The sequence below is a fragment of the Schistocerca cancellata genome, chromosome 3 (assembly GCF_023864275.1).
Source record: "Schistocerca cancellata isolate TAMUIC-IGC-003103 chromosome 3, iqSchCanc2.1, whole genome shotgun sequence".
NCBI classification, from domain to species: Eukaryota; Metazoa; Arthropoda; class Insecta; order Orthoptera; family Acrididae; genus Schistocerca; species Schistocerca cancellata.
This window is the reverse complement of record NC_064628.1, coordinates 673,147,421-673,164,592: the sequence shown is the minus strand read 5'-3', so window position 1 is coordinate 673,164,592 and position 17,172 is coordinate 673,147,421. Positions and strand designations below refer to the sequence as shown.

Here is a 17,172-nt window from a genome sequence, read left to right as displayed (position 1 = left end):
GAGCCCATCTGTTCACAGGTGTCACGATTACGTAATGCAACCGAAGTGCCAGTGTCTAACTGAAGTTACACATTGCGTCCGAAAATGGCTAAGTTCACAAGTAGTTTGTTGACTGTTGTTGCTTAGCACTTGGGTGGGCTAAAGGCACGTCCTGAATTTGGTCATTACTAGTACCAATAGCCAGTTTAGAAAAAGCTATGTTCACTGAATGAGTAGGTGCTCCATGCTTATGAGAGCGAATGCGGGTGGAGTTCTTTTTCTGCTACAGTCACATAGCAGCTTTCAACAAGCAAAGCAAGTTGCATTCCACAAAGGGCAATTTTGTCTTTTATTCATGTAAAAGCAGTGGGGACATGATTTCACAGCAGATACGTGCATTGTCACTTGTTTACTCTGTCCATACCACGGTGGTCTGTTTGCATGTGGTAGTTGGTCACAAGGTCGTACCTGTTTGTCACTTTGTGTTACTCTGCTAGTGGGAGCTACGTCAAAGTTTTCCACATCACTCACACATGAATCCTGATGTTCAATAATTTGTAACACTTATTTCAAATTAGGATCAGAAAGTTTGAAAATTTGTTCTCGAATCCTACTGTCTGGCGTATTGTATGAATTTGCATCACGAATCATTGCATCATTAAAGTACTGTCTGCAGCTACATTGAAAATGTCACTGTTGTGTCAAACCCTGAAGTTCAGTGACCCACTGACATAGTGTCTGTTCTGGTTTTTTCCGTAATCAAAAGAACTCGTAACGAGCTGCAGCAGCTTGTACCTGACCCTCGTAATACTTAGTGAGGGCCGAAACTAAGTCTTCAAAAACTAGCAAATCTGTCCTACTAATTGGGAATAACTTAGTGGGACTGTTGGATTACAAGAAATAAGAAAGTTTCACAGTGCCTTGAAGTGTAGCACAATCAGTGACTGACTGAGCATACCACTTGTTCCATTCGCCTTGTTGTTCATTGAAAGCTCGGAAAGGTTGAATGCTTGGGGGTGGTGCTGTGGATGTGGCTGGCTGTGGTGGAGTTGACGCAACAGCGGATTTTGCATTAATAAGCTGCAGGACTGCCATCATCACCTGTTACATTTGATGGTTCTGAAACTAAATAAACTGAATTAGATTAAAGTCGGCAGCAACCTGAGGTGTAGGCTCAGGTGACTTAGCAGGCAGGTTAGAGGCCATTTTGATGAGAGGAGGCCGGCAACAGATTAATTATAAGCAATGCGAATGCACAAATAGTGAAAGCGTTGCTGCTTGTCTGCAAGAAAGAACACAATTTGTAGCAATGCTCCTCTGGAAGAAAAGAGAAAAATATTTGTGACACACTATGACGGAGCAGCAAAGAGCGAACCTGCAATCTGGGGTGCCAGATTTTGTGTCTGATGCTGTTGGAGTCAGCACTGACACAGACAAGAAAGGAGAGACGTTGTGATGGCCAGTGGCCGAGCGAGGTGGCGCAGTGGTTAGCACACCGGACCTGAATTTGGGAGGACGACAGTTCAATCCCATCTCCGGCCATCCTGATTTAGGTTTGCCATGATTTCCCTAAATTGCTTCAGGCAAATGCCCGGATGGTTCCTTCGAAAGGGCACGGCCGATTTCCTTCCCCATCCTCCCGTAATCCAAGCTTGTGGAGCCGTCTCTAATGACCTCGTTGTCGACGGGACGTTAAACACTAATCTCCTCCTCCTCCTCCTCCTCCTCCTCCTCCTCCTGTGATGGCCAGTGGCAGGAATCCAAAATGACCTGTACATAACACTTGCAGATTAATGGAGCACTTTATTTCGAAAAAGAAACGCAACATTAGTTAACTTCTCATTATGAGGTGGCTTGGTTGCTTTCTGTGCCTCCTACATGCAATTACTTTTACACTCTATTACTACTCGCAGAACACAGGCTAAGTATTGTCTTTTTATTACTCAGTACTGATGTCTTGTAAGTCTGTGGCCAAACTGCGGCTGACCACCGATGGGTGGATGGTTAAGTCAGCATTGACAGGGGATGCTGAACTCTTGTCTTCCTAGCTAGGTGTGGCACTGCCTGCTCTTTCCATTGGCATGTGAGTCAGCACCTTTTTGATGCCATTTTGTGGTGCAGTGCTGGTCGATGTGCAGCCAATGGTGTAGGACTACACCCAAGCATTGTAATAATGACACCCTTAGTGGTGAAAGGGTGACAGGTGGAATAGTTGTGTTTGTCAGCATCTCTTACAGGTCCCCACCCATCAGAGCTATAGTACTTGATACAAGGCACAATTATATCTGTTCATATCCCATGTTGTTTCGGTGTGCTAAACTTATCTAACTTCTCATCTAACTTGAAACTTCCTGGCAGATTAAAACTGTGTGCCGGACCGAGACTCGAACACGGGACCTTCGCCTAGGCTGTTTGAATCTCAGTCCGGCACACAGTTTTAATCTGCCAGGAAGTTTCATATCAGTGCATACTCTGCTGCAGAGTGAAAAATCTCATTCTGGAAACATCCTCTAGGCTGTGGCTAAGCCATGTTTCCGCAATATCCTTTCTTTCAGGAGTGCTAGTTCTGCAAGGTTCGCAGGAGAGCTTCTGTAAAGTTTGGAAGGTAGGAGATGAGGTACTGGCAGAAGTAAAACTTTGAGGACGGGGCGTGAGTTGTGCTTGGATAGCTCCATTGGTAGAGCACTTGCCCATGAAAGGCAAAGGTCCCGTGTTCGAATCTTGGTCCAGCACACAGTTCTAATCTGCCAGGAAGTTTCATATCAGCACACACTCCGCTGCAGAGTGAAAAATCTCATTTTTCTCATTAACTTGTTAGTCATAGATTCTCACAGACCTCATTCTAGAACTCCTCCCCACCATTTTGTCCTAAATATGCCAATGTATGAAATGTGCTTTGGGGGGCTTCTTTATTACTTGCCTGTGGAGCCTTGTTGTAGAGAATCTCATAATATGAAACTGAATATGCTAAATATTTATTAAAAGATCAGTTCAGCACCACATTGGGTATGTTGTCTGCAGTAGGCCTCACTACATGTGCCCCTTCCCTTACTTTATGGAAATGGTAAATGTTACATTCCAGTGACTATTTTTCTTTCTTGACCTTAGCAAAGGGAGCAGTGTCTGATTGATGGTAGCTGCCAAGTAAGATTAACTGAATTCTGAGCTACCAGGTAGCTTTGACAGGAGATTTTGACAGTATGCTGGTGTATGTGGTCAATGTTACAGATCATTCACAATGATCATCCATTCTGAAGTCTTGCCTCATATTTTAGAAGAGTTCCTTGGTGGAACAGTGGTGTCAATTTACATTAAGCCATAGGAGATCAGCACTGTGAAGACTGAGAAGCAATTGATCTGCAAGAAATCTTGTAATGTTTTGGAAGGACAGGAAAAAGATTTGATTGCATGATTCCCTGTGCCACAAAAACAATTGTACCTCATCAACAAAAATATAGGTACCAATAAAGAGGATTTCTGGGGAAGGACAAATATCTTGACTCACTGCTCTACTGAATAAAAATATCCTAGTTTCCACTTAAGAAAATATAGCCCAAACAGTGGCAGAACATTTCTTCCAAAACACCTGCATGGCTAGCCAGAGTCCACATTACAGTTGTGTAAAGAGGCTGGATCATATGTCAAATAACATATAGGATTACAACTGTCTATTCACAAGCTGGGAATTGGAACCAGCCCTGTCATTGGCTCTTATCCTCACCTAAGGCTGGTGATGTTCAGCAGAGCATGGTACAGTAAATCAGTTTGCAACAAAAGAAACCCTCCTTGCTGCTTTCAGCAGAATTATTAGATCAGTGACCACTACCCCAACCCATAAAGGGAAGCAACAGTAATATCTTTCATGAAACCAGGGAAGGCTGGTACACATCCTACCAACAGTTGTATTGTCACCATAAGATGATGTGTGGGAAAGTCTACTGAACTGATCGTTAGCCACCATATTGTCTAGATTCTGGAGATCTGAAGGCTCCTTGGCAACTACCAGTATGAGTTTAAGAAATACCATCCTACTCCCAATAATCTCACACTGCTGGAGGTGGTAGTACAAGAATAAAAGTGATTTCAAATACTAAACAATAATATATTGTGTGAAGGTGGCGCCCCACAGCTTGGAAATATTTTTAATATTTTTAAGAAGTCATTGTTCGACTCCAAGAGCTGATAATAAATAAGCCTACTTATTGATTACAACTGATTTCAGCCCTTAGACCATCATCAGATATCATGAATGCCAAAAAAAAAAAAAAAAAAAAAAAAAAAAAAAAAAAAAAAGAGGACATATGAAACACGTTTCACTGCCAACATAACACTCTCTCTCTCTCTCTCTCTCTCTCTCTCTCTCTCTCTCTCTCTCTTTCTTCATATAAGCACATGAAAACTCATATAATAAGATCTCACATGCTCACTTAAAACATTTAGAATAACTTATATGGAGATATGAGATCCATGTTGTCAGATATAATAAAACCCATCACAAGTCACAAGAAAATAAAAGTAAGATATAAAGTAGGGGCCTGACTGTGTTCATAAATGTAATGAAACACTTAAATACAGTGCATAGTTTCCTGTTGTTGAGTAGTGAAATAGATTGTCAAAAATAGAATGTGCCAAACACTATAATCTTTGTTCTATATGAATTAACAATAAACTGTGTCCAGTAAAGCCCAGCCTTTGACAGTGATGCGTGTCATTGTAACCACGTTGCCTCCATCATAACCAGATTGCCCGCGTGATGTAGAGTCATCTTTTTAGACCAGGGGAGCCATCAGTATGCAGTGCTTGCAGCTCAGCCCTGTTTAAACACTATATTTTTAATTAGGTTTGTTTTATTTGCTAAAAGGATTTGCTATCAATTTCACCTGTTGAAAATACAAATGTTGTAAAAATATTAAAATTTTGTGTTGAGCCAGGGCATCTCTGTAGAGAGAGCCAATTTATAATGTGTAACACAGTGATTTGTTCTACCAGTTTTTATCAAGTGATCAGCCGCTCACATAAATCTGTAGTGTTATTTTATCTTTCATCTCTTCTTGGTTTTACTTCCTTTTACTCTTCGCTATACATTCTTTTACTGTTAATTTTATGTATTACTAATTATTGGATATTTGAGCACACTGTTGAACATACCTATTTCAGAGACATTAAGTAATATTTATCAGATTTTGTTAGCAATGACCCATGATTTCTTGTTATAATTTTAACTGTAGACATGCAGTTTTATAAAACTGTATTGAGGAAAACTTGTTTATTTGTCTCTTTCAGAGACTTATGTTTATTCATTTCTCATATTACCGTACTCTGTTTTATTGCTCGTCATAATTCATCTTCTGTCAGTGATGGTATTAATAAATTACTGATGTGTGAAAAACATTTCATATTGGAATAATCTGAACTGTCATTTATCATCTTCAGTGGCATTCGTCCCATAGCTGTGGGCTTCTCAGTGTTGTGGAATACTCCAACCTAAGTCAGCAGTGTGGCAGGCAGTGTTGGCATTGGTGTAGATTGGGAAGACAGAGTCCCGCAACAGGTCTGGTCCCGAGGAGCTATTTTCCTTGCTCTCTCAAGTGTTGACATTGCCAGACAGTCTGAAAAGCAACTAAAGTGTCCAAAGGACATAATCACCAGAACACTTCACTTGTCACACAAAAGGCATACAGTCACATTCAGCAAGTACACTGATAACCATGCCATTGAACACCATAAAACAACCACCACTACCACCACCACCACCACCACCACCACCACACCTTCACTCCGTTCTGTTCCCTGATTCATTGGTTGCTTCCCTTTCTCTCCTTTCAAGATCAGACTTATGTCTCTCTATTATTTGATGGGAAATTCACTATGTTTCATGGCCATTAATCAAACCACGTAATGCATTGATTGTGAAATTTCATTTTTAAACACATCAGAAGTTTATTTTTGAAAACCTTATTTTGTTTACCCATAAGTACTCTTAAGCCATCTTTAATCTTTTACTTATTTCTTTTCCTGTCCATTGAATTGTCATCTCCAATTATTTTGCATACAGAAGCCCAACTGGATCTTTGACTTCTTTGTCAATTTGTACTATTTTCTTTTTGATATGTTGGTAATAAATTATTTAATTCTAAATATGACTAATTTTCATAAATTTGCTCTACCAGATTCTTCCTTTTCTTTTTTAAATATCTCTGCACTAGAGACAAGCAGTACAGTAATAATCAGCAAAACAAAGGGTGTTCAAATGTGTTCCATTGACAGATTCTTTTTTCTCAGTTTATGGGTCTAATACTTTGCAGGGATATGAAGTAGAATGATCACACAGGCTCAGTCATAGGCAAAGCAGATGGTAGACTCCAGTTTACTGGTAGAACACTGTGGAAGTGCAATTAGTCTACAAAGGAGATTGCTTACAAATCACTCATGTGACTGGTTCTAGAATATTGCACAAGTGTATGGGACCAGTACCAAATAGAAGTAATAGGGGATATTAAACATATACAGAGAAGGGCAGCACAAATGGTCACAGGTTTGTTTGATCTGTGGGCGAGTGTCACAGAGAGAGTGAAAAATTGATCTGGAAGAGTCTTGAAGATAGACCATAAACTATCCCAAGAAAGTCATAAAGTTTCAAGAACTGGCTTTAATTGATGACTAGGAATACACTGCAATACTGTATGTATCACTCACGTAGGGATCATGAGGATAAGATTACAATAATTACTGCACACTCAGAGGCATTCAATCAATTTCTTTCCATGCTCCATATGTGAATGGAATGGGAAGAAATCATAACAACTGGTACAATGGGACATACTCTCTGCCATGCAGTTCATAGTGAGCTGCAGAGTATAGATGTAGATGTATCTGGAAACTTCATACATGGTTGCTAAAAATACTTTTAGTGATACAGAATATTCACCTCGCTCTGAATTTTCACCCTGATCAATTCTCGTGGAAGCTGTATCATTAATTTATATATTCTACAGTGGTTGGACAAAGATATGGAAACATATGCATGCTTGAACATAATTGCAGGTGCTAAACAAATCTGCAGGTTGCGCTGTTCTATTTGACTAAATGGCACCTGAGCGATGTCCTTAATATCATGCAGATGTCGGTCATAGTCAGAACAGTGTTCTTTGTAGTTGTGAGTGCATTATGTCAGAGATAAATGAATCCAGATGTGGGCAAATTGTTGAGCTTATATGGTGGGTGCTCCCATAACCAAGACAGCCAAAGCGTTACGTGTTTCAAGAGACATTGTATCAAAGATTACACCCCATTCAGGAAAAGTAGGAAAAACACATCTGCTAAGTCACAGTGCAGACAGAAGTATGTGGTCAGTGATTGTGAAAGGTGATTGTGATTGTAACAAAAAATAAGAATAACAGCTGCAAAAGACACTGCAGAAGTGAATGTTGCACTCGAGAACCATGTCAGCACCAAAACAACACAAGTGTCTGTTAAGTGATTGTGACAGGTGATTGTGATGGTTATGAAAAATAAGCATGACAGCTGCAGAGGTCACTGCAGAACTGAGTTTCATACTCATGAACACTCTCAGCACCAAAACAACAAGAAGGGAGCTCCATGAGCAGGAAATTGCAGGTATAGCTGGAATTCCAAAACCACACATCACAGATGCAAATGCTCATAAGACGAAATCGTGGTGCCGAAACCATAAAACCTGGACTGTGGAGCAATGAAAGAAAGTCATTTGACCATATTCATGTTGTTATACACTGTTTCCAAATTCTGGCCGAGAAGGTCCCAAGAGTGAAACATGGGGAGGAGGAGTGGTTAGTGATGATTTGGGCAGCTATATTGTGGTGGTATTCCCTGGGTACCCTGCTTTGCTGCCAAGGATTATGTGACCATTTTGGCTGACCAGGTCCATCCCATTGTACAATGTTTGTTCTGCAATAGTGATAATGTGTTCCAAGACAACAGCCACCCTATCCATACAGCTCACATCACCCAGGATTGATTTTATGAGCAAGAGGGTGAATTGTCACATTTTCTCATGCCATCACAGTCACCATATCTCAATATTATTGGGTCTTTGGGGTCCATTTTGTAGAAAAGTGTGTATGGCCACTATCTACCTCCATTGTTATTACCTGATCTTGCCATTTTTTTGTAGGAAGAACAGTAGTAGATTCCCTTAAACCATACAGACCTGTATTTATCCATTTGGAGATGTTTGGAAGCTGTTTTGCATGTTGATGGTTTTCCTACGCCATACTGGCCTCATAATGTGTTTTTGGTATTTCCATAAATTTTGTCCATCCCCCAGTAAGGTATTTTAACATTGTGCAAATGAGCCATTGTGCTGTATCTACATCTAAAGCCAGCTTTTTCCTCAGGATATCCAAAGTCTTTTCAAGTGAAATTGTCTTGCACTGAATATATTTCTTCCTGTGCTACACTGTAATTAATTGGCACTTCAGTTTAAATAGTGCTAACTTTCCTATTTGTCATGTAATCAACCCACTCCCTCCCCACCCCACTCCCAGAAAAAAATCTGTCATAGAAATTCTTTGAGTGAGGGGGAATAATTCCCATATCAGTTCAGTCATTACCATTACCCTACACCTCTCACCTGCTCTAGCCCAGGTGTCCCATGGCGGCCCTTGTTTGGCGATGTGGCCTGGCTCCTAGCCTTATTCTCCTTGTTCTTTTATGTTTGCCACTTTTCATGTTTTATCTTTCCAAAATTTTATCATCTTGTCTGTGCCGCCCATTTTCTTGGGTAACTGGTGGTGAGGTGGTGCTACTGGGATGGAAAGGGTGCTTCTACCACCACATACCACACTTCAGGGACCTCCAGCTGCATTTTGGGCTTAGCAGCTTGCCCCCTCTCACTCCCTTCCTGCTCCTCCTTTATTTTATCTCTGTCTTATTGTATCTTGTTTACAACTGGGTTTTCCAGTATTTGCCTTTTGTACCTTCCTTCTGAGGATTATTCCTGTTTCAATACATAGGGGATGAAGGGGCTGCACAGTTTGGTAACTTTAACTCAAACATCCAACCAACCACCGGTTATAATTGACAGATCAGGCATAGTGAGATTCAGTTCTGGGCTCAGTTACCACAATGTAGGTATTTCCAATTTCCGTAAGACATTTAAAACAAATGACCAAGTCATTTACTTCTAGAAAAGTATGTGTGAATTCTTTTTCCATTGTTGTCTGTCACTCAGAACTACTTGAAAAGGGGGTTGACAAACATGGTACATGAACCAAAAGTCTGCCACCATAATTTAAGTTACAGTTGAACCTTTTGTGCATCACAGAGCAGAGACTTGACCTAATTCCTGAAATCATTTGGGAAAAATATGGCCCTTCCTTTTCTCAGAAATTAAATGTTGAGACTTGATGAATTATCTCATAAATATTTGCTCCCTTTTTATTTTTGACCTGAACTATTCATACAACTCCTGTTATTCATATTCTTTAATCAAATGGTGGGTAAAATGGTTATTTGCTACTTCATTCATTATACATTTTTTTTATAAGGAACCTCCAACACATCATAAGAAATGCCACCTAGTTATATTTGATGTTTACAGATTTCAAGTCTCATCAGTGGACATATATAAAAAAGTTACTGGTGAAAAATATTTCTAAAGTGTATTGAAAATTATATTTAAAAGGTCAAATTTAGTATATTTATTCCTTTAAGCAGTTGTCTTTACTTATTTAATTGTTTGTATTCCATCCAAAGGATTTTCCATTGCATCACCAATATTTGTCATGTACACTGATGAGGCAAAGCATTATGACAAGTGCTCAACCCAAGATTGAATACCAACAGGTGGCACTGCGACCACGTGATACAGTAAGGAAAGCATAGAAGCGAAGCAGAGTGTGATGGGTAATCAATCTAGAAATGATGCAGGCCACCCGTCGGGAAATCTTTCGTCGTATGTGACTTTGACAAAAAGCAAATGCTTACAGCCCGGCATCTGGGAACGAACATGTAGGAAATGGTGAAACTGGCAGCTGTGTGCATTCAACCATTGTGTGTGTGTATGGTAAGCAGTAGAAGAAGGCCTACTTAGGCAACAAAGTTTTGGACATGCACACTTCATCACAAAACACAGAGGTCAGAGGCCTTGCACACTCTGGAAAGCGGGATAAACAGTAGTTTGTTGTAAATCTGATAATAGACTACAGTTGCAAATCTGATAACAGACTACAATGCTGTTGCAGGCCAAGTGTTTCAGAGCACACTGTTCAGTACACATTTGTGAAAACAGTGTTCCACAGCAGATGAACCCTATCTAATATTCCCATGTTGCACCAACAACATAGTCAGTTAAGTTTGCAGTGGCTTTAGGATAATCAAGACTGAATTGTGGATAATGACAACATGTTGCCTGGCCAGCTGAATCATGTTTCTTGTTAAACAGGTCAGTGTATGTGTCTGGATATGCCACATCAATGTAAATGGCTGTTTGAAATTTTGAAATTGGGACCATGCCATGCCGTGCCATGCCATGCCATGCCATGCCATGCCATGCCATGCCATGTCATGTCATGTCTGCAGGCTATTGGGATTAGTACTGTGCTGGAGGTAGTTGGGGGGGGTGGGGAGGGGGGGGGACACATTCACCTGGACTTCCATCTTCCGTAGAACCTTCGGTAGTAATTAACGGCACCATGACAGCTCTGGAATATGTGAATGATGTGAAAATTATTGCGAATCACCTGCGTCCCTTAACGCTTGATGTCTACCTCAACGGCAGTTACGTCGTGCGCCATGATAACTACCCAAGTCACAAGGCCAGAATCATTCTACAGTGGTTTGAGGAGAATGATAGTGAACCCAAGTTGATGTCATGGCCACAAAATTCACCTTATTTTAAACTGATGGAATACATCTGAAATGCTATCGGGCTACAGATCCACACCAACAAAGCTCCAGACCGTAATTTGCTGGAATTGTGTGACCTGTACCAAGTGGTGCCACATATCTCCGGAAAACTACCAAGGACTTGTTGATTCCCTGTCACACACAAGTGGTGCATGGCTAACCACACTATTAAGTAGTTGGTCATAATGTTTTAGCTCATAAGTATGTGTATTTTGTGCAACTGTGCATTACTTTTCAGCAGTTTGTAATTGCTTTCAATTGTAGATGATGTTGATATACCACTTATATTAACTCCATGTTACAGGAAAAACTTTTGATACATGGAGTGTTAAGCTGTTGTCTTTATTGTCAGCTGTATGGCATCTTGCAGTGGACCTCAAATGGTTTCTAATACCATTTTTGACGGGCTTGCTGATTACATATGTGACGTGGGTTGTAATTTATTATGACAGCAAAGTGCCAGGAGTGCAACCGCCAAGTCCCTTCAGTGCGTCGTAAGTATGAAATAAACATTTGTTCTGTGACATTGTTTGCTTTAGCTATTAAAAATGTTTTCCAGGTAGAGTAAATAATGCAGTTATTATTCTAGTTTTCATTGAAGTACTGTAGAAACATACAAATATTGCATGAATTGACAGAGAAAGAGTATAACTATTCTATACACTGAGTGCCCAGTATTAAACATTTAATCATGAACTGCATTTAAATTCCAACAAACACTGTCACTGCACATCTTAATGTTACACGTTTATCATCTAAATAAATGTAGATGATGTGACTGTGTCTGCCAGCAGCCACAGCAGAGGCTCACACATTACGCCATGGCCTGGTCTAGTGTGGTAGTGAAATATCCATCATTATGCATATGGTAGCCAATGTGTTAAAAATGGATGCGTACCCCACACGAGGCTCAGCTTTTTGAGGATGTGCATGGCAAGCATGGGGCCCCAAGCCATTGCAGTAATTCTTCCTTTCCTGTGCTGCAATTATACAGTCTGACTATATTTTTCCTCACATGTATTCCCTAGAACAGATTCTCCACTGATGCCCTAGTTCGCTCTTAGGACGTTGATTTTGTCTTCTCCCACTTCATTCCCTTTATTTCGGTTAACATATGTTCTGTTCCAGTTCTGGGTTATACTACCATATATTCAAAATTTTTACAGATTGTGCAGGGAAAATAACCCAATACCCAGCAGGTGGCCAGTCCATGTAGGGGTTCATCAAGTATCCATATGCTGGTAGCCCCCTGACCATGCAGGGATCACAGTGTTGATGCCCAAGCTGTTACCTTCCTGTGCATGTTGAGGATTAGGTCCCTGTCCATTGGGAGGCATCAGGGTCCCAGGCACTAGCCACATGTCAGGTTGCCTTTGCTCCAACTTGGATGGCACTCATGGAGAGAGCCCTCATTCAGAGTAGGCAACACCATGGCAGATATTTAGCATCACAAAATGACCAAAATTATCAGCATGTATCCAGGAGTTTCTGGCAGTCTTCCAGACTCCAATTCAATGCCAATCATTACGAGTGTAGCAACTTTCTCTCCTTGGCAATGACTTAACAGTCAGTTATTCCTCCCAGTTCCCAGTTTGCATCCAAACAGATGGAGGATCCATTCTCTCTACTAAGCCATGTTTTTTGTGGAGAATATTGAAAACATATTTGGTGAACTCCCTTCCCTTAGTAAGTTATGAAGCATTTCTACATTAAGACGGAAAATACTAACCAGTTCTGGTTGTTACCATCTTGTAAATAAATTGATGTGTCTGTTTTCTTCACACCCAAAAGCAACTGAACATGATACAGGATTAATTTTTCACCAGCACCAAACGCGGCAGATGAACGAAGAACGACATCAACACCTGGAGAGGTGAGGGATGTACTTTGTATGTCATGTATGTTGAGGTTCACCAGACAACGAGGTAGACACTAGCACATTCATCCTTGCTTTTGAGTGGGGATTCGCTTCCAGACGGGGTCAACATCATATGTGGCCACTGTGAAGTCGTATTTCCCATCCCGGTGTTTTACTTTAAATGCTAGTGATTTGGCATATGTCTTCCTGGTGTACATATGACCCTGTTCATGGAGACTGTGGCCACCCACTTTGCAATAATGCATCACATGTATTACCACCTGTCTAAGACAGTTGCAGGAACGACCACCCACCCTGATCCCAAGAGCACGCTAACCTACTCAAGGAATAGAAAATCCAGGAACTGAAAGCCACAGAGTGTCCCTCATATTTTGAAACCTGTAAAAAATATAACCATTTGTATTCAGTGTCACCGATATCGACTTTTGCCGCTAATGTGGCTAAGTCATCAGCAGTACTGATGTGTTTACTCCCTCAACTGGTAGTTACACAAATAAATTTGACTGTGGGGGCAATAGGCACTCCCCTCTCATGTTTGACGTGGGAACCTTCTCACCTAAAGTCCACAAATGAGGCCCAACACCAGCCAGTGTCTGAAGAAGCCTCAGACTGTGGGTCCCAGGGCTGCCCACTCTTCTTCCATTGCTATACCCACAGCCCTCATAAGAATCTTGACCATTAACAACTTTGAGAAAGAACAAGAAATCTTGTAAGAAGGTTACCATGGTGAACTTGGAGGTATCAGATCTCCCCATGCCATCGGTCTCCGAACCAATGTTCGTTGATGATGTTCCACCACCACCAGTGACAGACAGTTATCCTGGGAAATGACCTGTTCTCTTGGTCCCTTCATGGCTAACCAGGACACCATCAACATAGTGATCAAACGGCATTGAAATGGATGTTACTGACATCTGACATCTGCCAGAACTAGAACAATTAATTTCCTTGTGTTCTGCAATCTGTGTTCCTCTCAAAAAACACACTTTACTGATGGCCATCCTCCAACTATTCGAGGTTGCTGTGCATTCTGCCTGAATCATACTAGGCCTGATAGAGCATGTGGAGGTATCTGTACATTGCTTCACACAGATGCCCTCAGAGAGTGGATTCTCATCCATACCATGTTGAAAACAATAGCAGTGCAAGAGCAAACAACCCCTGCAATCACAATTTGTAATATTTATTTGCCTCCAGGGAGGGCATTTCCTTACCTTGATATGATGATTATAATGCAACTACTCCCTCATGTTTTTCTCCTAATTGGGTGTTTCAGCACACACCCTGTAGGAAAGCACCACTTCATCTATTGGAGACCTCCTGATTGACCAGCTTCTTTCTGATCTTGATCTGTGTCTCGTATCCACTTCAGTGCCACCCTTGGCACCTTTTCAGCTGTCAACCTTACGATCTCTTCCCGCACTCTCACGGCCTTGCCACAATGTTCGCTAAACAGTGAGCTTTATGATAGAAACCATTTCCCAGTGATCCTGGCACTTCCTTGTCAGCGACCAATGGACCAGTTAGCACAAGAACTCTTCGAAGAGCCACCTGGCAGTTATATAACTCTGCTGTCACCATTTCCCCCTCTCCACAAGATTCCACAGATGAGCTTGTGGGAGGGAGATCTCTCTAACGTAATCATCCACACCACTGAACTGCTATTTCCCTTTCTGCAGGTGCCATCCACTGCTGGCCAGTGCTGTGATGGACCAAACAAGATGCAACAGTTATTCAGGATCATCAAAGGTCCCTGCAATACCTCACATGACATCCTACACAGACTGCCCTCTTCAATTTCAAGCAACTTCGCACTAAGGATCACTATCTAATTAAATGCAAGAGAGGAATGCTTTGAGTGCTGTGTCTCCTCCTTGGGAACATATGCCTCTTCAGCCCCAGTGTAGGCAAAGCTCTTTTGGGCCACCAAAAATCAACAACTGTCCTGGACCTCTTTCTTCATAGAGGTAATTGCCCCAATGCGTTGACTGTTGCTGCACATGTTGTGACCCACACTGCAACAGCATCAGAGTCCTCCTCATACATGCTACCTTTCAGATGCAAGACAAGTTGAAGACCTCTCCCTCCCAGTCACACCAAATTATAACATGTCATTATATGATATGTTAAGTAAGATGAAGAAATAAGTCAACAACTGACATATAAACACATAACAGTAAACACTATTCACACTAGTTTTCAAGCTCTTGCCCTTTGTTTTGGGAAAGTACATACATTCATATGCACAGACACCCAAACACACACTCCTGCCCCCCCCCCCCCCCCCACCCGCCCCTGCAGGTCTGGGGGTAAGAATAGGCCTGAGGTATTGCTATTTTCAGAATTTTCGCGAAGAGCGAGCCAATTGGGGAGCCTTACATGGTGCATTGTGTCCATCACGCATTGAAATCTGTAGCCCACTTTCTCGACATCGCATTGCAATCCCGCCCGTTCTCCATCTCTTTGGTGAGGACACTTCCTGGGTGCATTTTCCACCATGAACTATGCAGTGTCACCTCTATGCCGACAATGACCGTGGACTTCTTTGTACCCCATATCCAGCATGGTAGCCAGTCCATTGTGGTGGGGCCACCATGTACCCTGTTGGTTGTAGCCCCCTGACAACACAGGAATCGCTCTGCTGATGCCTGTTCTATTAACTCCCCTCCCCATGTATGCCAAGGAGTAGATGCCCATCACCCTGGGGCATCAGGACTCTCGGCAATGGTCATCCTGCCAGGTGGCCTTTGCTGTGGCTGGGTGTCGCCCATGGGGAGGGCCCCTGAGCGGAATGGGTGGCATCAGGGCAGATGACATGCCATGAAGCGTAGTACATCATCTCTTGCTGGTGATCCGCCGCCAGCAGTCTCTAAGCAGGCAAAGTCTAACATTAATGCTAAGAAATATGACCCCAAGTCATTCACCTCCCTGGCTACACCGTGGGAGGAACACCAGGCTAAGGATGGCGGTGAAGCTTATTCGCCCCAGTACCTCGCATGTACAAGACTTGATAGGGAATCTTTCATGTCCATGAAGCCTCAGTTTTTTGTGGAGCATTTGGAGGACAAGTTTGGGGAGGTGGAGGGCTTGTCCAAAACAAGCTGTGGGTCAGTTTTGATAAAAGCAGAATCCTCTGCCCAGTCACGGGCATTTCTCGCTTGTGGCAAGTTGGGGGATGTTTCTGTTACCATCACGCCTTATAAGAGCTTAAATATGGTCCAGGGTATTGTATTCCACAGGGACCTCTTTTACAATCTGACAATGAGCTGCGCACCAATTTAGAACAGCAAGGTGTTCATTTCGTCCGGCGCGTCCATCGGGATCCAAGGGATAACAAGGTTGCCATTGCCGCCTTCATTTTGGCCTGCAAGGGTGCCACATTGCCCGAGAAGGTCAAGGTGATGGTCTACCGCTGTGATGTCACGCCATATATCCCTCCCCGATGCGGTGCTTTAAGTGCTGGAAGTTCAGCCATATGTATTCCTGCTGTACTTCGAGCGCCACCTGTCAAGATTATGGATGTCCATCGCATCCCAATACATCATGCCCCCCACCTCCCATCTGTGTCAACTGCAGAGAGCATCATTCACCTTGCTCGCCACACTGCTGGATTTTACAGAAAGAGAGGTAAATCATTGAATATAAGACCTGGACTGACTGACCTACACTGAAGCTAAGAGGAAATTTGAGTGCCTACATCCTGTGGCTATGACCACCTCATACACGGCCGCTACGAGAACAGTTCTCGCCCCATCAGTTCCTCGAATTCCTGTCGCCTCTCAGAACCGGGAGACTTCACCTGCCCCCTTGATGGTAGGGGGCACTTCCCTCCCCGTTGCTCCCACACCACCTACTTCGGGAGCAACAGCCCCCCCCCCCCCCCCCCCCCCAACCATCGGGGATTTCAGTCCATACTTCTGAGCCAGCTTCTTCGGCTCCTTTTGCTAGAAAGGGGTCCCTTCCCAGGTTTAGTTGGTGGCAGCAGGTGACCCTGAGGCATAAACTGCCTCATTGAATGTTCAGTGTCCACAGAGGCCATTTTGAACAGCATTCCTTGCTCAGTGGCTGCAGTGTATTGACTGCAGAGCTGGTGGCCATCGCTTGTGGACTTCAGTATATCCGTTCATGCCCCGAGGAATCGTTTCTTCTGTGTACTGTCTCCTTGAGCAGCCTACAATCTATCGACCAGTGCTACGCTCGCCAACCTTCGGTAGCGTCCATCCAGGAGTCCATCTATTCCCTGGACTGGTCCCATCGTTCAGTGGTGTTTATGTGGATCCCAGGACACGTCGGCATCCCAGGCAACGAACTTGCTGACAGGCTGGCCAAACAGGCTATGCAGAAACCACTTCTGGAGATCGGCATCTCTGAACCTGACCTGCGTTCTCACTTACGCCATAGGGTTTTTCGGCTTTGGGAGGCAGAGT

General features: G+C 42.7%; 1 protein-coding gene across 1 annotated transcript in view; it reads left to right on the top strand.

The window, feature by feature from the left end:
- LOC126175645 (uncharacterized) overlaps positions 1 to 17,172 on the top strand; it is a 57,979-nt gene that overhangs the window by 22,836 nt on the left and 17,971 nt on the right. The window contains exon 2 of the mRNA XM_049922535.1: positions 11,171 to 11,360. Within this exon, the coding sequence (XP_049778492.1) occupies positions 11,171 to 11,360 (190 nt within the window). The remainder of the gene's footprint in view (positions 1 to 11,170; positions 11,361 to 17,172) is intronic.